The following is a 26,610-nucleotide window of genomic DNA, read 5'->3' on the forward strand; positions in this document are numbered from 1 at the left end:
GATTTTTTGGGATTTTCTAGATATACAATTATATCAACTGTGAATAGTGAAAGTTTTAATTCTTCCTTTCCAATTTGGATGCCTTTTATTTCTTTTTCTTGCCTGATTGCTTTAGCTAGAACCTCTAGCACTATATTGAACAACCTTGGTGACAGTGGGCATACTTGTCTTGTCCCTGATGTCAACGGGAAAGCTTTTAGTTTTTCACCACTGAGTACAATGTTAGCTGTGGGTTTTTTATATATGGCCTTTATCATGTGGAGAAAATTTCCTTCAATTCCTATTTTTTTGTAGTGTTTTTATCAAGAAAGGATATTTTCTGTATTCTGTCAAATGCCTTTTCTGCATCAATTAAGATCACGTGATTTTTCTTCTTTGATTTATTAATGTGGTGTATTATGTTGATTGATTTTCTTGTGTCGAACCAGTCTTGCTTGCTGATATAAAACCCACTTGATCATGACGGATAATTCTTTTAATGTGTTGTTGGATTTGATTAGCAAGTATTTTATTGAGGGTTTTTGCATCTGTATTCATTAGAGAAATGGGTCTATAATTTTCTTTTTTTGTAATGTCTTTATCTGGCTTTGGTATTAGGGTGATATTGGCTTCATAGAATGTGTTTGGTAGCGTTCATTCACTTCTTTTTATTAATTTTTTTATTTTTAAAGAAGCTTTAGATTATATAAATGTTACTTAAAAAATATAGGGGATTCCCATATTCTCCACTCCCTTCCCCTTCCATGCTTTCCCACATTAACAACATCCTTCATTAGTGTAGTACATTTGGTACAATTGATGAACACATATTGAAGCGTTACTACTAACCATGGACTATAGTTTATATTATAGTTTACACTCTGCCCTGCACAATTTTGTAAGTTATGACAAAATATATAATGACCTGTATCCATCATTGCAATGTCATGCATGACAATTCCATTGTCCCCAAAATACCCCCATGCTATACCTATTCTTCCCTCTCCCTTCCCTCAGAATGTCTTATGGCCCCTGCCTTTATATCAATGATAAAAGTTCTTCCATTACCAGAATAATAACAAGTCTATAATAGAATAACAATAAGTCTGTTTTAGTCCATTGTATCTTGGTGATACCCACTCTGTTTCCAATTGAGAAGGGTCTTAGATCCCATGGGGCACATGGATGGACCTATCTTACTTTAAGTTGTATACACTGTCTGTTCCTTGGGATGGGCATTGTCTATCATCATCTCCTTGTTAGTGTCCTTGGTGAGTCCAGTGAACTGGAGAGTAGGTGTTGTTACTCTGTTGAGATTCAGGACTCAACTGGCACATGGATAAACTAAAGACTTAAGTCTCTGGGATATATATTTAGTGCTAATTATAGGTTCAAATAAAAGGGGCAGAAGAGCCATGTGTTGGAAAACTATTATTGAGTCTAATTCTGCTATGCTGGGGAGCAAAAATTCCAAAGTAAGGTCCACTGACAGAGTATAACCCATTTAAATGTGAAAAATTCTATGCAGCCCCAAAATCTACTTCTAGATGTCTCAGCAGGCTATTTATCAGAGTGAAATAAGATATCATTATCATATTATTTCATCAGGTACTTGCTATATCCATAGATATACATCTTTTTTTTTGCTTTTTTCTCCACAAAATATGCTCATAATTTTTATTGCTAAGTGTTTGTTATCCATGTGGTATTTTTCAAAACCTGTAAAACCAATGTCAGTAAAGCACATCAATAATAACAACATTATTATCAGGATTGTATATTTACTTCCTTAAAAATAAGTCTTTCTTTCTAACTTCCTTAAATTGAAAAAATTCTGTGTGTTACTCTGTTGGTACATTTGGAGACAAATATTTTTCACACTATAATAAGGGTATTTTATAGTGTGTAATTTAACTAGATGCTATTCTGTATTTACTTCAAAGAAAAGACTTTCACCAAGACATTTTTTAATAGATTTCAATATAATTTATTCCCTTCTCTTTCTGAATCCTCCCTTACACTTTATAGAATTTAAATTTTTTGTTATTTTTGTTAAATTCATTTATTTCAAGATGCAGGTGTTTATAACAACAACTACAATAACAATAACAACTATTTATCGAGTATATACTATGTTCTAGATGATTTACATATATTTTCTGTAACCATCATAGCAACATGGCAAAATAAATAGGTTCAGAGAGGTTAAATTACTTAACAAAGGTTATACTTCAGTGCATATCTAAGTTAGGTGGACTCTTTCTCAAATCTGTGTGACTTTGAAATCCAAATTCTTTCTTTTATTTGATTCTGCCTTGACTAAATTGAGGGTATTTTAATTTTTTGTTTTATCATTATATATTCATATCAATGTTCCAAGTTAATCCATTAACCCAAGATAATAACATAATGACTATAAATCTGCTTTGGTCTGTGATTACACTCCCTCCTTATTTTTGCTCCTCCTTCAATCTTGAGGGATTGAATTTGGGATATTTTAAAATAAGAGTAAAGAGTTTGAGTTTAAAAGTCTGCGTGAACAGCTATATGGATGAACATGAGAATGCTCAAAAATCAAGAAATTAAAAAATTATCACTCCAAAGAAGAAACAGTAACTCCCCTTCTTGGATGATATTTTACTACTATAAATGCTGTTAATTTTAATGGCCTTATATGCATGTAGAGTGTAATTGAGATGTTTTCTCTGGGGGTAGTAACTTTGTATTTTCTGCCGTGTGTATTTAAATATTCAACCATTATATTGTATTGATGTTGGGTTTGTAGTTTTTCCCCCTTTCTGTCTTTTGTGTCAGTATGTGCATATTTTGTGGTGTCTTACTTTCTTTGACTATTTTGTCTTATTTTATCTCAACTGTTTATCTTAGTAAACTGTAAATGTGCTGTTCATTAATTTGATGAAATTAAAATATACATGTTCCCTGTTCTTTCTTCAGATGAGCAAAAACAATAGTCAATATTCAAATAAAATGTAGCTCCTAAAAGTCCTTTTGTTTTAGCAATTAAATAAATATTCAAAGATCTTATCTTGTGCCAAATATTATGTCATACCAGGCACGGAGAGAAGGAAAATAGTGTTAAAAAGATAAGACATTGACTCTTCGAATAAGAAACCACAATCACTAAGGATAATAAAGCACATACACAATAAAAATGGCTAGTTTCTTTGTGGGAGCTCTACTTAATTCTCTGGGTTGTTAACAAGGATTCTTCACTCTGGATGCTTGCCACTTGAATATCTCCCAGCCCTGTGTACATTTTGGAAATTCTTCTGTTTACAACTTTCTGGTAATTCTTTGCCTGGCCTTATGGAGTTTCACTCTTCATGACTTAGTATTTCACCATAGATTAAAGCAGACCTTATGAAATTTTTGGAGTTTTACCTCTGTATAGCTTCTTCCTCTTCTGTACTTAGTCCTTCAAATTAAGTATCCTTAGACCCCTTGAACTCCTATTTCTGTCTTTTCAACTCAGAAAAACTATGGTATTTTGCTTGGAAACCCACTCTCTGCACCATCTTCTGGAAAGTGTCACTAATCTAAAAGCATCAGGTTTGCCTTATTTGTTTCTCTTCTCTCAGGCCTCAAAGTTTTGCACTGTTAGTTGTCCAGTGTTTAAAGAGAATTGTTTCATGTATTTTGTCGTTTTCTAAGTTGTTTGTAGAAGTCCCAGTTACTTTCTCATGGCTATTAGAAGAAGTTTTAGCAACTGCCTCTCCTTCCATTATCCCTGCTGAGGAACTTTAGGAAGTTTCAACTAATTGTTGTAGATATCCATTCTCCTCTCCCTACCCCAAACAAATGCATTCATATACACTACCCTTGGAGATGAAAGGAACGTATGTATGACTCTGCTGAGATAGTCAAGGGTTAAGAATGATTTTGAAATTTTGTTGATTTTGTATTCAACCTCTCCACTTAGATACTGGCAACCTGTAATTATTTTTTTATTCCTATTGTCTTATCTTTTAAGAATTGTCACATAAATAGAGTCTGACTTCTTTCACTTAATATATTGCATTGAGATTCTTCTATGTTGTCCTGTTTATCAGTAGTTCATTTTTTTTTATTGCTTAATACTATTCCATTGTATAGATGTAGCACAGATTGTTTATCCATTCACTAGGTGAAGAACATTCAGATTGTTTCCAATTTGATTATTTTTTTAAAAAGATATATTTATATATTTATATATTTATTTCTCTCCCTTTCCCCCCTACCCCGGTTGTCTGTTCTCTGTGTCTGTTTGCTGTGTCTTCTTTGTCTGCTTCTGTTGTTGTCAGTGGCACGGGAGTCTGTGTTTCTTTTTGTTGCGTCATTTCTCCGTGTGTGCGGCACCATTCCTGGGCAGGCTGCACTTTCTTTTGCACTGGGCGGCTCTCCTTACGGGGTGCACTCCTTGCGCATGGGGCTCCCCTACTTGGGGGACACCCCTGCGTGGCAGGGCACTCCTTGCACGCATCAGCACTGCGCATGGGCCAGCTCCACATGGGTCAAGGAGGCCCAGGGTTTGAACCGCAGACCTCCCATGTGGTAGACGGACGCCCTAACCACTGGGCAAAGTCTGCTGCCCCCAATTTGATTATTGAGTAAAGGTGTTGTTAACATACATGTGCAGGTTTTTGTGTGAATGTATGTTTTCACTTCTTTTGGGTTAAATACCTTAGAGTAGAGTTGCTGGGTTGTATGGTAGGTGTATACATAAATTTTTAACAAAGCATTAAACTATTTTTCAAAGTGGTTGTACCATTTTACATTGATTCTCATGTATGAGCAGTAATGTATGAAAATTTCAGTTACTTCATATCATCACCCATCCTTGGTTTGGACAGTTTCTTTGATTTTAGCCATTGTAATCAGTGGGTAGCAGTATCTCATTATGGTTTCAATTTGCATTTACTTAATGACTAATGATGTCGAGTATTTTTTAATGTACTCACTTGACATCCATATATCTTCTTTGGTGAAATTTCTGATATAATCCTTTATCATTTCTGTGTTTAACAAGTATTTTGTCTTAATCTGTAGCTTTTTAAAAAATAGTGCCTTAAAGAGCAATGGTTTTTAATTTTTGATAGAGTCTTGTTTATAATTTTTCTTTTATGGGTGATGATTTTCATGTCATATCTAAGAAATCCTTCTTCACCTTAAGAACACACATATTATATTTTCTTATAGAAGTTTTATAGATTTTGGTTGTAAATTTAGGTCTCTGATCTATTTTGTATTAATTTTTATAGGTGGTATGAGGTTAATAGTTTTTGGTATTTATTTTTCCAACTGATCCAAATCTATTTGTTGTCAATATTGTTCTCTCCATTGAATTGCCTTTGTACCTTTGTTGAAAAACATTTGAACATATATGTGTGAATGGGTTTCTATATAAGCTATTTTATTACAGTGAACTATGTGTCTTTCTCTTCTCCAATTTCATGTAGATCTTCCATTTCAAGGTTGTTTTGCTTATTTTGGTTTGGTTAATTTTCCATATAAATATTAGAATCAGCTTGGTGGGATATTTATTGGGATTATGTCAGATGTATAGATCAATTTGCAGAGGATTATTTTTCCATATTGTATTAGTCAGCCAAAGAGGTGCTGATATAAAATACCAGATCTTGGTTGGTTTTTATAAAGGGTATTTTGTTTGGGGTAGAAGCTTAGACTTACTAGGCTATAAGGCATAAGTTACTTCCCTCACCAAAGTCTGTGTCCATATATTGGAACAAGATGGCTGCCAGTGTCTGTGAGGGTTCAGGCTTCCTGGGTTCCTCTCTTCCCGGGACTTGTTTCCCTCTGGGCTCAGCTGCTATGCTTGCTTCATGAAGCCAGATGTAGACTATCAGGTGTAGTCTCTCTTCCCAGGGCTTCTGTCATACCTAAGGTGCCGTCTCTATTCCTCTGTGTTCTTCTCCTGTGTGTTCACTTCCTGAGCTCCAGCTCAAAACTCCAACCTCCTTTCTCTGTGATACGGTTTCTCTGTGAGTCTCTGCCCACCAAGGGGGATGCAAAACCCTTTGATATGGCCCAATCAAAGCCTTAATCATTATTTAATCAAGTAAAAGTAAAACCTCTGAATCCAATAAACTCTAATATGTCTAGAGGAAAAGACCATTTTACAAACATAATCCAATATTTCTTTTTGGAATCATCAATAATATCAAACTGCTATACATATGCTGAGAATTTTTAAATCATGCATGCTTAATTTTGTCAAATGTTTTGTTTTTTTTTTTCATCTACCAAGATGGTCATAATGACTTGCTTTTTTAGTCTGTTAATATAGTGAAATATGTTGATTTTTGAATCTTGATCTAATCTTGCATTCCCAAGATAAATCACACTTTGTCATGAGGTATTGTCCTTTTTATATATTGAAGGATTTGGTTTGCTAATAGTTTTTTGAGGATTTTAATTATATGTTCATAAAAATATTGGTCTTTAGTTTTCTTTTTTTGTAATTCATTTTTCTAGTTTTAATATCTTGGTAATCTGGGCCCCATACAATTAGTTGGGGTGAGTTCTCTCTTCTTCTCTTTTGTAGAAGTTGTTAGAATTGTTACTGTCTCTCCTTAAACTTACATTAACCAGTGAAGCTATGGATTTTTCTTTATTGGAAGGTTTCAAACTGTAAATCAAATTTCTTTAATAGACATATGTCTCTTCAAGTTATTTAATTCTTCTTAAATGAGCTTTGGAAGTTTGCATATTTAAGGCATTTGGTCATTTCATCTAAATTTAAGAAATTCTGGGTTTAAGCTTGTAAATACTATTCCTTATAATCCTCTAAATGCTGTAGGATTTTAGTGATACTCCTTTTTTCATTCCTGATATTGCTAATTTGTCAACTAGTATATTGATTCCTGAAACATTAGTGTTGAAGTCTCCAACTGAAATTGTGGAATTGTCTATTTTTCCTAATGCATCTATCTGTTTTTCCTTCATATATTTTGAAACTGTGTTGTTAGGTTCATACAGATTTAGGATTGTTTTGTCTTCTTTTTGAATTGACCACTTTACCATTCTGTAATGTTTCTCTTTAACCCTCATTTTATTTCTTATTCAGAGATCTACTTTTTTCCTGGTATTAATTAGCCTCTTGGACTCTCTTTTTGTCTTTTACATAACGTATGTTTAAAATCCCTTTACTTTAACCTATCTGTAACTATATTTAAGTTGATTTCTTGCAGACAGTATATCATTAGATTTTGCTATTTTGTCAAATCTGACAGTTTCTGTCTACTAATTTGTTAGATCATTTGATAATACATTTGAATATAAACCTAATATTGTGCTTTGTCAGTTTGCTCCATCTGTTCCTTGTTGCTTGTCCCCCTTTATTATTGCCTTCCTTTGGAGTAATTCTCTATCTCATTTATTTTTATTTATTTATTTTTAATTCCATTTTATCTATGCTCTTGGCTTATTTAAAACTCTTTAATTTTTCTAGTTCTTATCCTAGGCTTTTCAATATAACATCTTTAAACACTATATACTGCTTTATATATAATTTAAGAAACTTAAAACAGTAGACTTCCAATTGTTCTCTCCCACGTTTGTGTTATTGTTATACATTTTACTTGGGTATAATCCCATAATACATTGCTACTACTTTTTCTTTGGACTGTCACTTATCTTTTAGAGTGATGATTAAAACTAAGAAAAGATTATATATATTTTCATTTTTACTATTCCTAGAGCACTCATTTCTCTTTGGATACTACTTTCTATTTGGTATTATTTTCTTTCTGCCTGAGGAACTTTGACATTTCTCATAATGTAGGATAATGAATTTTATCAGATTTTGTTTTTCTTAAAATACCTTCATTGTGTTCTTCATCTTTGAAAGATATTTTTGCTGGGTATAGAATTCTAGGTGGTCACTTTTTTTTTCTTTCAGTAATTTAAAGACTTGTCCTCTTGTTTACAATGTTTCTAATGAGAGGTCTGCTGTAATTTTTATTAGTTTGCATATGATTTGTTATTTTAAATATGACATATCAGTGATTTTTTTGTGGTTTTTTGTTTTGGTATTTTTTTCTGCTTGGTGCCTTTTGGATCTGTGATTGCATATCTTTTATTCATTTAGGAAAATTCCCAGGCATTATCTCTTTAAGAATTTCCTCCACCCCATTATCTCTCTCATCTCCTTCTGGAATCCTAACCATACAAATAATAGAGCATTTAATATTGTTCAACAGCTCTTGGATGCTGTGTTCTTTCTCTCTCTTTTGCTTTCCTTTTTCTTTTTGTTTCTGTTCAGTTTATTTGATCTAGAGTTCATTCTTTTCTCAGGTGTGTCAAGTTTATTGATGAGTACATTAAAGACATTCCTCATCTCTGTTACTATGTTTTTAAGTTTACCATTTCCTTTTGGGTTGTTAATACAGTTTATATCTTTCTTCTGAAATTCCCTGTTTGTTTATGCATTTTGTGTTCCTTTTTTACTATAACCTTTAACATATTAATCTTAGTTATTTTAAATTAGTTTTATGATCCTTATAATATCTGAATCATTTCTGTGTTTGTTTCCTTTTATTACTTTGTCCCTTGTTAGAAGGTTGTTCTTTCTCAATTTTTTTGTATGTTCCACAAATTTTTTTTGGATGCTAGTTACCTAGTTTGGAACAATAGAGAATGATATACATATTATTTGACCTCTTCTGCTAGGTCATTGTTGTGGAGTTAAGCTAGGTTTGAATTTCATTGCTACTGATTACCTTTGGTTCACCACTGGCTTGAAATTCTTCCATTGTTACCTTTGGCTTGGGTTTGAGGGATAGAGGATTTTCCTCAGTGTTCTGATTCACTCTCAACTTTTGGCCTTCCCTGAGTACATATATCACATAGGGTTTTCTGTCAATTCTTTTGTCTCTATCCTAGGTATAGATTGCCGTTGCTTATTATTCAGTGCTTGCTAACACAGTATTGAGTTGCAGGCATATTCTCTGTTGTAGTGGCCCATCCCCAGTCTTAGGTAGGTCCTATATGGCCTTGTTTTGGGGTCAAGATTTTTCAACCCCCCATCTCTTTTCTGTGGCCGCCAATCTCTGCCTTATATCTTTGATAGTTCTAATGTGAGACAGTATTTTCTGCCCTTTCCCCAGTTGTAGATTCCTTTAAATAATTTTGGTATAGATCTTGTTCCCAGAATTGTTTCCTAACCCTCCCCCAGGTGTAGTATGTTCTTTTTTTTTTTTTTACTGCTCAACCACCTGCAATGGGTACTCACTTATACACTGGGGACACATGGTTTGTTACTCCTCCCCTAGTGCCTTAAAGCTTTTTTCTTTCTTTCTTCCTTTTTTTTTTTTGCATGTGGATAAAAGCTTTTTGTAGGGCTTTATTCCTTTCCTATAATAGAAGCCACTTCCCTTTCTCCATACCTGTACCATGAAAGGAGATGTTTTCTGGCCTTCTGCCCTCCTTTTACTCTTTCTCTTGAACACCTGGTAGAAGCCTATGCAGAGGAGTCTGCAAGTGGATGTGAATTCTCCTTAGTTCTATGACTTGCATGTGTTCTTGCTCTCATGCTTTCATAGGCCTGATTTGATATATATATTTTTTAAGCATTTTACCTTAATTCTTATTATCCAATTGGATGGCACCCAGCATTTCTTCCTCCTATGTTCTGTCATTGAGGTATTAGTGCTTGCTGCTTCTCCTTTCAGTAAAGCCTGAATTTCACTGGGTATTGGGTTGACCTAATCAGTTCACTTATAGATTCAAGAAAATTAATGATTTTGAAGTTTATTGGGATTTTTCTTGTTTTTAAGGTGGAAGCCATGTTCTTTCCAGACTTTTATATCCCAGGTAAAATTGAAACTTCCAAAATTAAAAAAACAGTAAAAGTACCTATTAGGAAGTAGAACTTCAGTGCTAAGTCCATGGTTCTCAAATTGTTTCTAGGATTTTAGAGCATTTGAAGTCACATTATAAAACTAGCTTTATTCAGACTAAAACAATCAGATATGTGTTTGTGACAAATTAAATAAATTACCAATTATTAAATAGTTGATACAATTTAAAGAAGGTATCATCTTTTGCATTTCAGTAACCATACCAGCAATTTAAAAATATCTAGCTCTTATAATTTTGAAAGATGTGTTTTACCATTCCTTTTTTATGGATGAGAGAAACTGAGGCTCAAGTGGATTAAGTATATTGTTTGGGGTCACAGAGAGGTGGCATGTAGTAGAGGTGGGATTTTGAGTCCTTATCTTTCTTATTTCAAAATACATCCTCTTTCTACTGTACAGCAATATTCAGTTAATTTCTTATTGCTTGGATAAGCACTAAATGACAAGGGGTGGGAGAAAATTAATGGTAAAATTTTGTTGGATTTCTATTAAATATACTTTGATTTCTGTTTAATATGTTCAATTTTAAAAAACATAGGCAATGATATGGGAAACGATGATGCCATCGGAGGGAATGTGAGCAAATATATGGTGCTTCCAACTGGATACTGTGGACAGCCCAAGAAAGGACATCTTATATTTGATGCTTGCTTTGAAAGTGGTAAGTGTATTAAAAAATTTTTCTTTTGAGCTTCTTTGATGAGAGGTTTTTAGAATCCAACTCCATCTGGCCATTCAGTATGATTCACTCCATTTAATATTTTATCATGATGGAACAAGTTGTCAGAGCAAAAGCAATTTTGAAGGAATTATCTTGAAATTACTGAAAACTAAATGCTATTTTGTACTGTATATATTATTAGGAGTATAACTGATGTTAATAATAATGAACATTTTTACAGCGCTTTATAATTTTCAAACTAATTTCCCAGGTATTATTTTTTTTGTGATAAAAATGCCATGATTTGGCTATTTGATAAATCATTATTTATTGCATATTCACTGTGTACCTGGTTCCATATGACATGTTCAAAGAACTTGGTCTGTGGGACAGAGGAGACTTCCCTATAAAGAAATGATTAGAGAAGAGATTCTATTGAACATAACAAAAGACCAAAAGTAATATTGCATCACAATTGACAAATGCTGTGGGTATTCTGAAAAAGGAGATCTGGACTTGAGTGTGAATTCTCATTTGGAAGGGGTTGGAACTTGTTAACCTCTTTATGCCTTGAGATTCATACACTGAATGGCACATAGTAAGTTATCAGAATATGTTGAAAGTATTAATGAAAAAATATGAACATATTTTTATTTTTAAAATAGTTGTTAGTCATTTTTGGTTCCGAATAATGTGATTGTGTATGTGTGTGTGTGTTTGTGTGTGTGGCTGAAGGAACATACTAGTGTCAGTTATATGATGATCTCCAAACCTCTCCTTTCTCAGAACCCTCAGAACATTATTTATACCAAACAATTGAGAAGTTGACTACACAGATTTTTACTCTAAGTTTCTTCCATGTACTAGTTTTCCTGAGATACCTGGATAATAGCCACATAATTAGGATAAATGGCTTCTACTTTGAATGTTGTACCAGTGCTTCATCCAGGATGTATTTGGAGCCTAGAACTACCTTTTGACTTCTTTTTACCTCAGTTAAAGCATGAAGGCCCTTTAAAATAATAACTATCTTAGAATAGGAATTATCTTCATTCTAAAGATTGAGTTGTCTTGTGTTTACCAATGGCCTGAAGTAATCCAGATTCCTTTCCTATAACATATTTTCCTTAACCATATTTCAGTCTTATTCCATTGTTTACCAAAAACCTCAGTTCAAGAAATTGCCCAATCTGGCCACATACTCACCAAATAAATAATGTGTATTTACCCAACAAGGCATTAACCATTGGTTATATCTATTGGACCTGTGCATGAGTCTTGCATTACCATAGAATGGTTAAGGAAATAGGCTTTGGAGTCAGAGTTTAGTTGAAATTCAGACTTGAAAACTGAGCCACGGTTTTCCTCATCTTTTAATGCTGCCTTGCATCTTCATTAAAGCACACATGCGCCTTTGTCTCTGTGGAGCTGTATTTCCTTATTTTAAAAAGTTAAGTCATATTACCAAAATATATACACTAATAGTATTTAGAGTAAGTAAATGGGAAAGTCTAAGAAAGTAGAAATGTCAAAAGAAAAATCATTTGGATGAGTACATAAAATAGATGTTGTAATATCCCATAAATTTTCTATAGGTAGATAAATTTAACTTTGAGTTTTCTGTTTGCTAGTGCCCAGAGAGGAACAATGTCCTTTGAGATAGAAATTCTTCCTGTTGGACTTCCTAAAGGAGACACTGAAATGTCTTTCTAGAGACAGCTACCACTTTTAATGATTTTTAAACTCCCTTTTTACTTCCCTTGCTCTCTTACTAGACCAAAACCTACTTTGGGGCAGAAACAAGAGTTTAATTGATCTCTATTCTCCCATAGTCAAGCAGAGTGCTTATCAAATGATGTTTCTAATTAATCCTCTATTTGTTGAAGGAAATAATGTAAGCAGCCGAAAGAAGGGGCAAGTTTAGCTTTTTAGCTCTGATGAAAAAGTCATATTTAATTGCTTGTGTCACAAGCAAAATCCATCAACTTCTCTCAAGTTTTCATATTTTTATAGACGATGATTTGTCTCTGGCCCAGACCTCTTTCTCTACCTGGTACAATGTTAACTCTGACCCAATTCAAGGCTCAGTTTAGCACTTCTTCCTCTGTGAAACAATATTTCTCAGGCAGGTTTGGGTGTCCCTGCCTCTTTATTTAAGTACCTTTTGGGATCTTCTGTTATATCTCATTATATTAAAATTTCTTTCCCATTTCCTGATCACTGTGAATTCCTTGAAGTCAGGGATGCTATCTGATTAATTTTTGTTCTTCAGCACCTAGTGTGCTATCAGTCATTTCATAAGGAGGACCTCAATGAATATATGATTAGGTGAGAGAGAACAGATAATGAACAAAATGGTCTTTTAAATTGAGACTTTAAAATTAATAACAATATATTTGCATTTAAATAAAATTTTAACATTAATTGCAACAAGAACAGTAAGGAAAAACAAATAATAATTGTTACTTATCACTTATTGCTTTCTGGCACTGTGCTAAGTATTTGAAATAGTTGATCTCATTTAATATTCATAAGATCTTTTTTTTTTTTAAAAGAAGATACTGGGAGAACCTAGGACCTAGCATTAATATATGGGAAGCATCCTCTCCCTAATAAGAGTTCTGAGCTACATCCTGTGAGCTACATCCTCTCCCTAATAAGAGTTGCATTTTTCATTTTGTTTGTTTTTAGGAGGTACTGGGGATTGAACCTAGAACCTCATACATGGGAAGCAGGTGTTCAACCACTTGAGCAACATCTACTCCCAGAAGAACCTTTAGAGATAGTATATCTCTAGTGCAGGTGAGGTAACTGAGGTTCAGAGATGTAAAGTAATTTGCTCTAACCAAGGATTTCTTGACTTTAAAGGCAATAGTCTTAACCATTGTATAAGCATACTACCTTATTGTAGGTCAAATTATGTGATGTAAATAATAAATATATTGTTGAAAATTTCTCATTAAGTGATAAATGATAAAAGTTTTTAATAAAGATAAATGAAAAATTCTCTACCTGCTTTTTAAAATAAGCTGTCTGAATAAATAATGTTTGTCATCATATGAAATTTGAGTATTGTATTATAATTGATATGAGTGTATATATCTTGAATATGAGGATAGTATAATTTATACTTCAGTTTATGTAGTTAGTCTGAGAGATTTAATATGTTGTATTAAATTGCTGTTGTTTGAAAAAGCATCAGTGAAATAAATATGTGGAATTGGATACTTACTATTTCAAAGCAATGGAAATAAAACTTGAAATTTTTATTTTTCGATTAGAACATCAATTTCCCTCAATGGAATTTTGCTACATTTATATGTGTAATCTTTAAAATATATTTCCTTTTAAAAACAAATCTTCATTTATGGCACAATATGAAAATGTGATTGTAATAGAAATTAGACTTTTTGGCTTCTTATCTCACCTGAAATTTTTTTCCCAATGGAAAGCATCATAGTATAATACCCAAAACACGAGATTTGGTTTCAGACAGATTTTGGTACAGCTATTAACTTTGGCACTACTGGTTATGCCACCCTGGTTATATCACTTACAATTTATTCATCTGTAAAACTAGGATAAAAAAATATATATTGCAGAATTATTACATGAATTAGAGGTAATATATAAAATAGGCTTAGTACAATGCTACCAAAAACTTAAGGTAGTATTTCTGGCACACATATAAAATGATTCCATGGGTACTAAAATGTCTCAGGCACTGTTTTAGTCTGCTAGGCTGCTGAAAGCAATATACCAGAAAAGCGTTGGCTTTTATAATGGGGATTTATTAATGTATAATATTACCATTTTGAGACCAAGAAAATGTGCAAATCAAGGTATTATCAAGGTGATGCTTTCTTCCCAAAGGCTGGCTTCCGGTGATCCTTGTTTTCTCACAAGGCAAGGCACATGACGGCATCTCTTGGTCTCTCCCTTCTCTTCTGGGTTTAGTGTCTTTCAGCTTCTTGCTTCTGTGGTTTTCTCTCTCTCTTTTTGTATTAATTTCATTTATAAAGGCCTCCAATAGTAGGATTAAAATCCATCAAAAATGAGATGGGTCACACCTTAACTGAGTCCTATCAAAAGATCCTACTTAAAACAGGTTTACATCCACTGCAATGAGTTAGATTTAAGAACTTGTTTTTCTGTGGCACATACAGCTTTAAATCACCACACTCCACCCTCTGGACTCCAAAAAGACATGTTTTTTCTGCATGCAAAATACTTGTATTGCATCACAACATTGCAAAAGCCTTAAGCTATTTCAGTAACAATGCTAAGTACAAAGGCTCATCAAATCAGTTAGTTATAGGTTGTTCTATCCTGGGGCATACTTTCCCTCTGTGGACCTGTAAAACATAGAGAACAACTTATCTGTTTCCAATATACAAAGGAGGGACAGGCATAGGATAAATATTCCCATTCCGGATGGGAGAAATTGGAAGGAAAACAGGGGTTACAGGTCCCAAACAATTCCAAAACCCAGCAGACATAGTCTATTAGTTTTTTTTTTTTTCATATTCTGTTTATTTTTCACGTAAGTGAGATTATACAGTACTTGTCCTTTTGAGTCTGGCTTATTCACTATTTCACTCAACATGAGGTCTTTGAGGCTATTGGCACATATATCAGGACTTCTTCCTTTTTACAGCTGAATCACACTCCAGTGTGTGGCTATGCCATGTGTTGTTTATCCATTCTTTTGTTGATGGACACTTGGGTTGTTGGGTTGGTTGGCTATGTGAATAATGCTGCTGTAAGTCTTCCATTTTTTTTTCTTTAGATTTTAAAATTTATTTCTCTCTCTCCCACCCCCCCATTGTCTGCTCTGTGGTGTCCATTCACTGTGTGTTCTTCTGTGTCCTCTTGCATTCCCGGCAGCTCCAGGAATCTGTGTCTCTTTTTGTTGCATCATCTTGCTGCGTCAGTTCTGCATGTGTGCGGTGCCACTCCTGGGTGGGCTGCACTTTTTTCGTGTGGGGTGACTCTCCTTGCAGGGCACACTCCTTATGCGTGGGGCTCCCCTACACGGGCACTCCTTGCATGTGGCCAGCTCACCACATGGGTCAGGAGACCCTGGGTTTGAACCCTGGACCTCTCATATGGTAGGCAGGCACTCTATCAGTTGAGCTACATCTGCTTCCCTCCATTAGTTTTTAAGGTCTGTGAAACAATGTTTTATCCTATGGGCCTGATGGAGTTGTAGCCCCATCCCTTTCAAGTGCTTTCCTAGCAGCCATGCTCTTTCTGAACACTGGGATGAAGGGTCCACCCTTTTCAAGCATGGTGAAAATGGCCAGGCTCTAGGTACCACCCTCACCACGCATTGGGTTACTGGTCAGACTCTAGGCTCCAAACTTGTCAAAGACTGAGGTGATGGCCAGACTCTCCACAATCCCCCAGGCATATGAGAAAACTGGGGTGGTGTCACTCCTCTTGAACAATAGGGCAGAACACCTGTCCTTTCCAAGTATTAGGGCAGATTCATCATTTCAACACACATGGGTGGGCCCAATCTCTTGGCCTGAGAAGATGTCTTTGGTCCATATGTCTCCTTCCATGGTTTTGCCCTTGAAGTGATTTTTACTTCATTCAGTCCTTTTCTGTCCCTTTTAGTTCAGGCTGGCAGTGGTTCTTTTATACAGATCTTGCAAAAAAAAATTTTTTTGGTTTTGCTTGTAGTATACAGGTATCCAAACCATTGGAGAGGAGGACTTTCCACAGATCCTGAAGTCGTCTCATCAAATTGAAACCCTCTCTCAATTTGAGGTGGAGTGGGAATCATCATCCCAGAATCCTCAGGACTGGGGAATAAAACATGGACTAGAGTGGGCTTACTGGTATTCTACAATAGACTTATTGTGATTCTAGCAATGGAAGGAATTATATCATTGATGTGGAGACAGTGACCACTGAAGGTGCTGAAGTCGGAGAGGGAAAAAGAGGTGTAATATGGGGGCATTTTCATGACTTGGAATTGACCTGAATGACATTACAATGACAGATACAGACCATGATATATATATCCTGTCATAGCCTACAGAGTTGTGTGGGAGAAAGTATAAACTACAATGTAAACTATAATCCATGCTTAGTGGCAGTGCTCCAAAATATGTTCATCAATGCAATGCAGGTACCACATTAATGAAGTTATTCATGTGGGGAAGAGTGGGAGGTATAGGGAGTGGAGCTTATGGGAATTCCTTACATTTTTTTTTAATGTAACACTGTATGTAATCTAAATATCTTTTAAAAATAAATAAAAACTATATATATATTTTTAAAAAGCTCCTACTTACAGTGGGTTTACAACCATAGGAATGAATTAGATTTAAGAACATGCTTTTTTATGGGTATATATAGTTTCAAAGAACCCTAACTTTGGTGAGATGGAGCCCATGCATAGGGTGCACAGTTTCCATATCTCTGCTACTGTTGATTCCTTCTTGGACTTATTATGTGAAGTTTACTGACATTCACTGAATGAGTCATTCCTGATTATTCAGTGCCTCCTCTGTGGTAGGTGTTGTTACACAGTGAGCACTGAAGCAGAACACAAAGAATTGCATACTTCTGTATCCATTCCCATCTCTCCCATTCTCATGCCCAGACCCCATGTCTCCAGTCTTTCAATCTCCTTTTTTTAAAACATTTTTTTAAATGTTACATTAAAAAAATATGAGGTCCCCCATATAGCCCCCACCCCCCTCACCCCAATCCTCCCACATCAACAACCTCTTTCATCAATGTGACACATTCATCGCATTTGGTGAATACATTTTGGAGCACTACTGCACTACATGGATAGTGGTTTACGTTGTAGTTTATACTCTCACCCAGTCCACCCAGTGGGTCATGTCAATCTCCTTCTATTTCCATGACCAACCTACCAACTAGTCCATGTATATCCTTACTTCATATGACTTCTTCCTTCATACAAGGGAGAATAAGTGAACTGCTCTAAGCTCTGTCTACTGGGAGATATTCCTTTCATCACAGTCCTTTAGGGGTATCACTGAGTGGGACTGGAAGGCAGCAGCAAGTCTTATTTGGCTTGCACCAACATATAAAATCATTTCATCTGTTAATCAGACCTAAGTTTTTTCTTTGTCAGTTATTTTGTCTTCAGAAACATCCCATAAGGCCATAGTTACTGAGTTGAGAAGAAGGGCATTGATGTAATAGAGGTAGGTGACATGGAATTCCAGGTCACCTCTCACTTCAATCACACAATTAATTGATGTCTCATATTCAGATAATTAGTATCTGCTAGGACCCAAGAGTTTGCCCAGAGCTGCTTTTGAAATGATTAGTAGATTTGTACTTTATAAGGTAACTTTTCTTTTAGATCTCTATTTGTCTACTAGCCTTGCATTCCATACAGTGTTTGTATCTACCAGAGATACTTCTATCATCATTAGATTTATTGTCTCTTTTGCCCACTCAAACTTAGCAGGCTTTTGATTTTCCTGATAAATAGGGTTAAAACAATATTACTGAGTGTGAAATAGACCATATATCTGAAGAGGCCTACTAAACACTATGTTTCTTTCTTAGTGGTAATAAGTACACAGTGTAGAAACTTGCCCATTATCTTAGAGAATGTATCCTGGCATCTTCCATTGGATTTCCAAAAACTCCATCATGTGGTAGGCCCTTAAATCTTTGTAAGGTTTGCATCCCACATTCTGGCAAACACATATCTTACCAGGATAACTAGAATATTCACCACTTCCAGATAACCAGATATGATTAGGATGATATCATCATGTGGTGGAGGAACATGATGTTTTATGGAACATCCAGATGATCAAGGATCTCTTCGACTATGCAGCAGAAGGCAGAAGAACTATCATTAGTCTTGGGCACAGGGATTTGCATTCCTATGTGAATGTTAAGTGTTTTATATTTCTTTTCTAGTGCGAGTTGAGAATAATGCATTTTCCAGATCATTAACTGCACATCAAATTTCAGAGTGTGTGCTAATCTCTTATAGTAAAGCTATCACGTCTAGAACAGCAGCCATGACTGGGGCTACCCTTTTGCTAAATTAACAGATCATCTTCTATGATCCATCTGTTTTTTGCAGTGGCCATATTAATTAATTGAATGGGGATCATGATGGAGACTAGCTGCTATGAATCCTTTAAGCCTTAGAGGATGGCAATAATGTTTGCAATTCCATGGAGGCCCTCAAGATTTCATATCACACCTGAGTTGGTAGCTGATTTGAGCCTGTTATTCTCCTTCTTGAGAATTTCTAGGGTTGTTAGCAAAAGGTAGCCAACTCCAGAATTCATCTAATTTACACTGCATCTTTAAGGTAATGGGGCAATTGTATAAGCCAAAGTTTACTCTTCCACCTGTACCTCATCCCAATTCATTGCAAGTAAATCTTAGGTAATTGTGATGCTACAACTTGTCAAAGGTTTTCATCACCCCACTTATCACAGGCAACAGGGTCTTTGTTGCTATCTAAATTGGCGAGTGAACCAATTCCAGAGACTGCTTTCTTGTGCTACTTCCTATGCCAACTGTCTTAGTTGGTTTCCTCCAGAAGTATATACTGAGACAAACACTTGGGTTTAGGAAATTCATTTGGGAAATACCTGAAAGGTATCCTAGGAAGTACAAAATAAGGAGCAGAGAAAGCTGGTAGGGCAGGGATAAAAGCTAGTAAAAAGTACATTAATAAGAGTGTTACCACTGTGGCTAGTAGGGATTATTTCTGGTGGTACTCTGAAGAAATCTGTAGAATGAAGAATAGGGAAGCAGGGATATTTATATACTGGCTGTCATTGGTTAAGGATTACCCCCATTGCCAATATTCCCCAGACTTTCTGACTTCTCAGCATAAGTTTGAGCAAACTTGGATCTGTTACCTCAGAGGGACAGAAAGAAACTAGTAGCATCTGCTATAATAGGTAAAGGGTTATAATCCCCATTGTGGAAGATTATTCTAATTTCTTATCAAGTAACTTCTTTTTTTCCCCCCTGGGCACCTTTCAAACTATGTAAGTTTCCTTTACACATATGTGTAGCCATGTGATTGAGTTCTACCTAATGGAATGTGAGTAGAAATGTTGTGTGCTACTTTCTGACCTGGCCCTTAAAAAATCTCCCATATGTGAATGATCCTCCTCTCTTCTCCCATCTACTGCCTTTTGATATTCTAGGCCACCTTGGAGACATGTTTGAAGTCTGAAGAGTTGGCAGAGCTTCTGTAAGTCTGGATTCCTGAGTAAGTGGGACTGAGTTCATGCCCTAATCCTCATCCTGCTCCCTGCTTTGCCCCAGGTAATCAGGAATGCTATAGCATCTACCATAATCTTAATTAATGCACATTTTTATGGGTCAGCCAATTTAAATTTTAAAAGATTAGGTTCCTTTCCCAAGTTCACACAGCAGATTGGAGAATGGCCAAAATTTGAATCTGGGCTAAACTGAGTCTAGAGTGCATGATTTTTTTCAAGTAGAATGCTGTGTCAGTAATATGCATCCAATATAAGTGTAATATGTCCCAGCATTTGAACTGGGGAATTCCAGGAAATTTAGATAGGTAGATATGCAGTCTGGATAAAACAAAACAAAACAAAACAAAGCAGAAATAAAACAATTCGCATTAAGAAAGAAAGCTTTATTTTTCCCTAGTTCCTAGTTGGTATTCAGGGAAAGACTTCAGTCATGCCAATGAAGAGGAGACTGTAAGTCAAAGCAGATCTCTGTCTTTGAGGGTCAGGAATCAAGCAGGTTAAGAAGGCAGGGACCTCAGCATGGGGACCAAAGCAAAAACTTTGAGGCACAAGTGCAGACAGGCTAAGTACAGTGGTGACTTGTTCATGTGAGCCATAGAATATCTGGTTAGCGCTCCTTAAAGGCCTCAGGTCAGGAACAATGAGAGGTTTTGACAAAATGCATAATGGCCTATATCTGTCATTGCAGTATCATGTAGGACAATTCTACCATCCCCCAAATGCTCCCATGTTGCACCTCTTCTCTCTCTGTCCCCTCAGAACCTCTGGTGGCCACTGCCTATATATCAATGATACAAGTTCTTCCATTGCTAGAATAATAATGTCTATTTTAGTCCATGTTTAATTTCCCCCCTTATGTTGTTCATTCCTGATTGATAGAGGGCCTAGATTCCATGGGGCAGATGGATGGAAATGTATTCCTTGCAGTTGCAGACACTCTCCCCTTCATGGGATGGGTGTTGTCTGTCATCATCCTTTTGTTAGTTGTCCTGGGTGAGTCCAGTGAACTGGAGAGTAGGTGTTGCAACTCTCTGTGATTCTGGACTTGACCAGCATATGAACAGAGATTAAAATCTCTGGGACAAATATTTAACAAATATAGTGCTAATTATAGGTTCAAATAAAAGTGGCAGAAGAGCCATATATATATATCTTTCAATCTTTCCATTATCTAAACATCTGAGAGTAGGTTGTATATATCTTTTTCCTTGAACACTTAATACTTCCATGCACATTTCCTAAAAACAAGGCTATTCTTTTTTTTAATTTTGAAAACTTTTAATTTTCTCTTATTTTTAAAGTATGTTTTTATTTAAGATGTGAATTTAAAAAACAATCATGCACATGTGTGGAATTTCCATACAACACCCACCACAAACAAACTACATGGTTGTGGAACATTTGTTATAAATTATGAGATAATATCACCAGACTATTACCACTAACTATGGTCCATCGTGTACATTTGGTATATTTTTTCCATACCCTCCAATTACTAAGACAGTATGTCTTTGGCATTGATGCAAGAATATAACAGTATTGCTTTTGACTATATAATATACATGTTACACATTAATTGTAGTTTTACCATGTTTCTTCTCCACATTCTTACCACCTTGCAATAGTGATGTGCATTTGTGGTACTTCATAGAAGGATGTTCTTTTTTTTTTTTTTTTTTTTATCCTTTAGCTGTTTTTCAATTGATTTTTTTTTTTATTTTTTATTGACTTTGTAATAATATTACATTAAAAATATATATGTGAGGTCCCATTCAACCCCATCCCCCCACCCCCCCTCTCCCCCCCCAACAACACTCGTTCCCATCATCATGACACATCCATTGGATTTGGTAAGTACATCTTTGGGCACCTCTGCACCTCATATACATTGGTTCACATCATAGCCCATACTCTCCTCCATTCCATCCAGTGGGCCCTGTGAGGATTTACAATGTCTGGTGATTGCCTCTGAAGTACCATCCAGGGCAGCTCCATGTCCCAAAGACGCCTCCACCTCTCATCTCTTCCTGCCTTTCCCCATACCCTTCGTCCACTATGTCCACTTTTCCCATTCCAATGCCACCTCTTCTATGTGGACATTGGATTGGTTGTGTCCATTGCACCTCTATGTCAAGAGGAGGGTCAGATTCCACCTGGATGCTGGATGCAATCCTCCCATTTTCAGTTGTAATCACTCTAGGCTCCATGGTGTGGTGGTTGTCCTTCTTCAACTCCATCTTAGCTGAGTGTGGTAAGTCCAATAAATCAGATTGTAGGTGCTGGAGTCTGTTGAGGCTCAGGATCTGGCTATCACATTGTCAGTCCAGAGATTCAAATCCCCTAAATATATCTTAAACCCCAACATTAACTGCACCTCCAGCACATTGGCATGAAAGTCTTATGAAGGGAGATCCCATCTGAGTCCAGATTCATCACACATAAACACCATTTCCAAAGAGGGGCCATCTGCCCTGGTAGTTAACCCCATCGGCCATGACCATAACTCCCGTGGGTCTCTTTAGCCCTCAAAGGAACCAATATCTGGGGGTTGTATCTGCTTTATCTGTCTCTCTGACTCTGCTCAGTTGTGCATGAGGGCAAACCTTCTGCCAGCCTCCAGACTCTTTTTTAGAAACTCGTAGCCATATAAACTCATTTCTCCTTTCCATTTCCCCCTTACTTTAGGTCAAACAGCATTTTAAAGTCATGTTATTTTATGTAGAGAGGGATATTCTGCTGATCCGCATTGAACCTTCCGTATAAGGTCATTTTCCAGTTGCATCATCAGTTGGTAGTTGATAGTGGTCCCTCGTTGCCAGGGAGGCTCATCCCCGGGTGTCATGTCCCACGCTGGGGGGAAGGCATTGCATTTACATGCTGAGTTTGGCTTCGAGACTGGCCACATTTGAGTAACATGAAGGCTGACAGGAGGAAATTCCCAGGCACAAAGTTGTTCTAGGCCTTGTTCTTATTTTGGGTTTATCAGCTCACAAGCATAGTCATTAGCATCAGGGGCTCACTGTTGAACCCTCACTCCCTCCCGATCCCCGCCACTGTACCTGGGAGACTGTCGCTGCTCCCCTAGGGACCACGACAGAGCACCACTGGCCAGGAACCCAGTACCCCCCCTACTGTGGTTTTTAATTGTTGCCACTATGAGTATATCCAAACATTACCATGCACCCTGGACATATGTTCTGTACAGCTCCCTGTCAGCCATATATCACCTGTCATTGGTACCCCATACCAGTATCCCTCCATTGCCATTGTTGAAACACTCTGTGATCCAGAACTCCCCGAAATTTGAAGCCCAATATAATTTCATGGTCCCTTACTAGGGAATGGCATATAGCGATGAGCTTAAAGGATAGATAAAGAACTTGGATAAAGTTAGATAAAGAACTTAGATAAAGAATGTTGACGTGAAAAAATTCCACATCCTATCTTTTTCTTTCCCCCCCCCCCCTAATTATTCAGCTTTTCTTCACAGGAGTCCTAGACCACAGCAATGTATATATATAATATACAGCACTCCCACACATCCACCAGAAAACCTTTTCCATTCCACAGTGATACTCTTACGCCCTATTCATATCATATTTACTTAAAGTGATGTACAGAGTCTGAGACATTAGCTTTCTAACAAGGTGACATCTGTGCTTACATTGTGGTGCATACTTTAGGATACACAGTTCTTTACATTTTTAGTTATCCTATGTTTTACATTATGGTTTACATTATCAGTCTGTCATCTCCTATATGTTATAGTGTAATATTACATGTTTTGTATCCATCCTTGTGTACTCTCAAGAAACTCCTCTCTTACCCCCCATTTACTTTGGTTCCACACATTTAACGTCCATTTTCCCTTCCACCTTGGTGTCCTCAGTGATAGCCAACCTCCGTTTCCTGAGGAGCCACTTCCAGAGATAGATGGAATAGTGTTCAGGTCCTAACTTACTCAACTGCCCCAATGCCCTGGGAGCCACCCTTTCTCTCGAGGGATACAGTTCCCTCTATTTGATGGCATTAGTCCTCCCCAGGATGTGGGTCCACCCCCACTCTCACTACTTGGGTTTCTACCCCATGGTGTCACCCACTCTGGCAGAATGAGCATTTAGACATTCCCCAGGAGCCTGTCCTGCATCAGACCCTCCCCTCCGAGCATTCTAAACAGGTAACCCTCTTTATTATATTTTGATATGATTTTCTCGGCATTTTACTCTCCACCAACACCTGACCCTCTCCTGGTTCGTATGCTACCCCTCCCTCCCCCCACTTTTGGGCAACGTTACCCATCCGTCCCTCCCCAGCCACCCTCAAACCCGCAAAGCCCCAAGCAAAGGCAACCCCTTGCCCCCCTTTTATCTCTTCTTTGTGTTCATACTTACCACCATCTCGTCTTAAATTCGACCCCTGCAGACATCGGCTCATATCCTTCCTCCACCCTCCGATTTCCTATAAGCCTATCGTTCAGTCTCTTGCTATCTAGGGCAGCTTGTTTATTTCATATCATTGAGGTCATGTAGTATTTGTCCTTCAATGTCTGGGTTGCTTCACTCAACATAAGGTTCTCAAGATTCATCCATGTTATCACATGTGTTTGTAGTGTGTTTGTTCTTACAGCCGAGTAGTATTCCATTGTGTGTATATACCACATTTTATTGATCCACTCATCTGTTGATGGGCATTTGGGTTGATTCCAACTTTTGGCAATAGTGAACAATGCTGCTATGAACATTGGTGTACATATATCGGTTTGTGTTCTTGTTTTCAGTTCTGCTGGGTATATACCCAGCAGTGGTATTGCTGGGTCATATGGCAAATCTATGGCTAGTTTTTTGAGAAACCGCCATACTGTCCTCCAGAATGGTTGGATCCTTCTGCATTCCCACCAGCAGTGGATGAGTGTTCCCCTTCCTTCACATCCTCTCCAGCACTTGTATTCTTCTGTTTTTTTCATAGCTGCCAATCTTATGGGTGTAAGATGGTATCTCATTGTAGTTTTGATTTGCATTTCCCTGATAGCTAGAGATTTGGAACATTTTTTCATGTGCTTTCTTGCCATTTGTATTTCTTCTTCGGAGAAGTGTCTGTTTAAGTCTTTTTCCCATTTTTTAAATGGGTTGTTTATCTTTTTATTTTCAAGATATAGGAGTTCTTTATATATGCAAGTTATAAGTTTCTTATCAGATATATGGTTGCCAAATATTTTCTCCCACTGTGTGGGCTCCCTTTTTACTTTCTTGACAAACTCCTTTGAGGTGCAGAAGGCTTTAATTTTGAGGAAGTCCCATTTATCTATTAGTTCTTTTGCTGCTCGTGCTTTTGGTGAGATATTCATAAATCCATTTCCTATTACAAGGTCCTGTAGATGTTTCCCTACACTGCTTTCTAAGGTTTTTATGGTCTTGGCTCTTATATTTAGGTCTTTGATCCATCTTGAGTTGATCTTTGTATAGGGTGTGAGATGGTAATCCTCTTTCATTCTTCTACATATGGCTATCCAGTTCTCCAGACACCATTTGTTGAATAGGCCACTCTCTCCCAGTTGAGAGGGTTTGGTGGCTTTATCGAATATTATGTGGTTGTATATGTGAAGTTCTATATCAGAGCTTTCAATTCGATTCCATTGGTCTATGTGTCTCTCCTTATGCCAATACCATGCTGTTTTCACCACCGTGGCTTTATAGTATGTTTTGAAGTCAGGTAGTGTGATTCCTCCAATTTCGTTTTTCTTTTTCAGTATGTCTTTGGCTATTCGGGGTCTCTTTCCTTTCCAAATAAATTTCATAGTTAGTTTTTCTAGTTCCTTAAAGAAGGCTGCATTGATTTTTATTGGGATTGCATTGAATGTGTAGATCAGTTTTGGTAGGATAGACATCTTAATAATGTTCAGTCTTCCTATCCATGAACAAGGAATAGTCTTCCATTTATTTAGGTCTTCTTTGATTTCCTTGAACAATCTTGTATAGTTCTCGGTGTATAAGTTCTTTACCTCTTTAGTTAAATTTATTCCTAAGTATTTGATTTTTTTATTTACTATTGTGAATGGTATTTGTTTCTTGATTTCCTCCTGATCTTGCTCATTATTGGTGTACAGAAATGCTACTGATTTTTGCGCATTGATCTTATAACCTGCGACTTTACTAAACTCATTTATGAGTTCTAGAATCTTCGTTGTAGATCTCTCAGGGTTTTCTATGTATAGGATCATGTCATCTGCAAATAATGAAATTTTGACTTCTTCCTTTCCAATTTGAATGCCTTTTATTTCTGGTTCTTGCCTCAGTGCTCGAGCAAGTACTTCTAAGACAATGTTAAATAGGAGCGGAGACAGTGGGCATCCTTGTCTTGTTCCTGAGTTTAGAGGGAAGGAGTCTAGGATTTCTCCATTGTAAACAATATTGGCTTTAGGTTTTTCATATATACTCTTTATCATGTTCAAAAAATTCCCTTGTATTCCAACCTTTTGGAGTGTTTTTATCAAGAAAGGGTGCTGTATTTTGTCAAATGCTTTTTCTGCATCAATAGATATAATCATGTGATTTTTTTCCTTCAATCTGTTTATATGGTGTATTACGTTGATTGATTTTCTTATGTTGAACCATCCTTGCATACCTGGGATGAATCCCACTTGGTCGTGGTGTATAATACGTTTAATGTGTTGTTGAATACGATTAGCAAGTATTTTGTTAAGTATTTTTGCGTCTAGGTTCATTAGAGAAATTGGTCTGTAATTTTCCTTTCTTGTGATGTCTTTGTTTGGCTTTGGTACTAGGGTAATGTTGGCATCATAGAAGGAGTTGGGTAACGTTCTTTCTGTTTCGAT

General features: G+C 36.5%; 1 protein-coding gene across 1 annotated transcript in view; it reads left to right on the forward strand.

The window, feature by feature from the left end:
* AGBL4 (AGBL carboxypeptidase 4) overlaps positions 1–26,610 on the forward strand; it is a 1,887,457-nt gene that overhangs the window by 151,508 nt on the left and 1,709,339 nt on the right. The window contains exon 2 of the mRNA XM_058303613.2: positions 10,396–10,518. Coding sequence (XP_058159596.1) covers positions 10,396–10,518 — 123 coding nt within the window. The remainder of the gene's footprint in view (positions 1–10,395; positions 10,519–26,610) is intronic.

The sequence above is a fragment of the Dasypus novemcinctus genome, chromosome 9 (assembly GCF_030445035.2).
Source record: "Dasypus novemcinctus isolate mDasNov1 chromosome 9, mDasNov1.1.hap2, whole genome shotgun sequence".
NCBI lineage: Eukaryota > Metazoa > Chordata > Mammalia > Cingulata > Dasypodidae > Dasypus > Dasypus novemcinctus.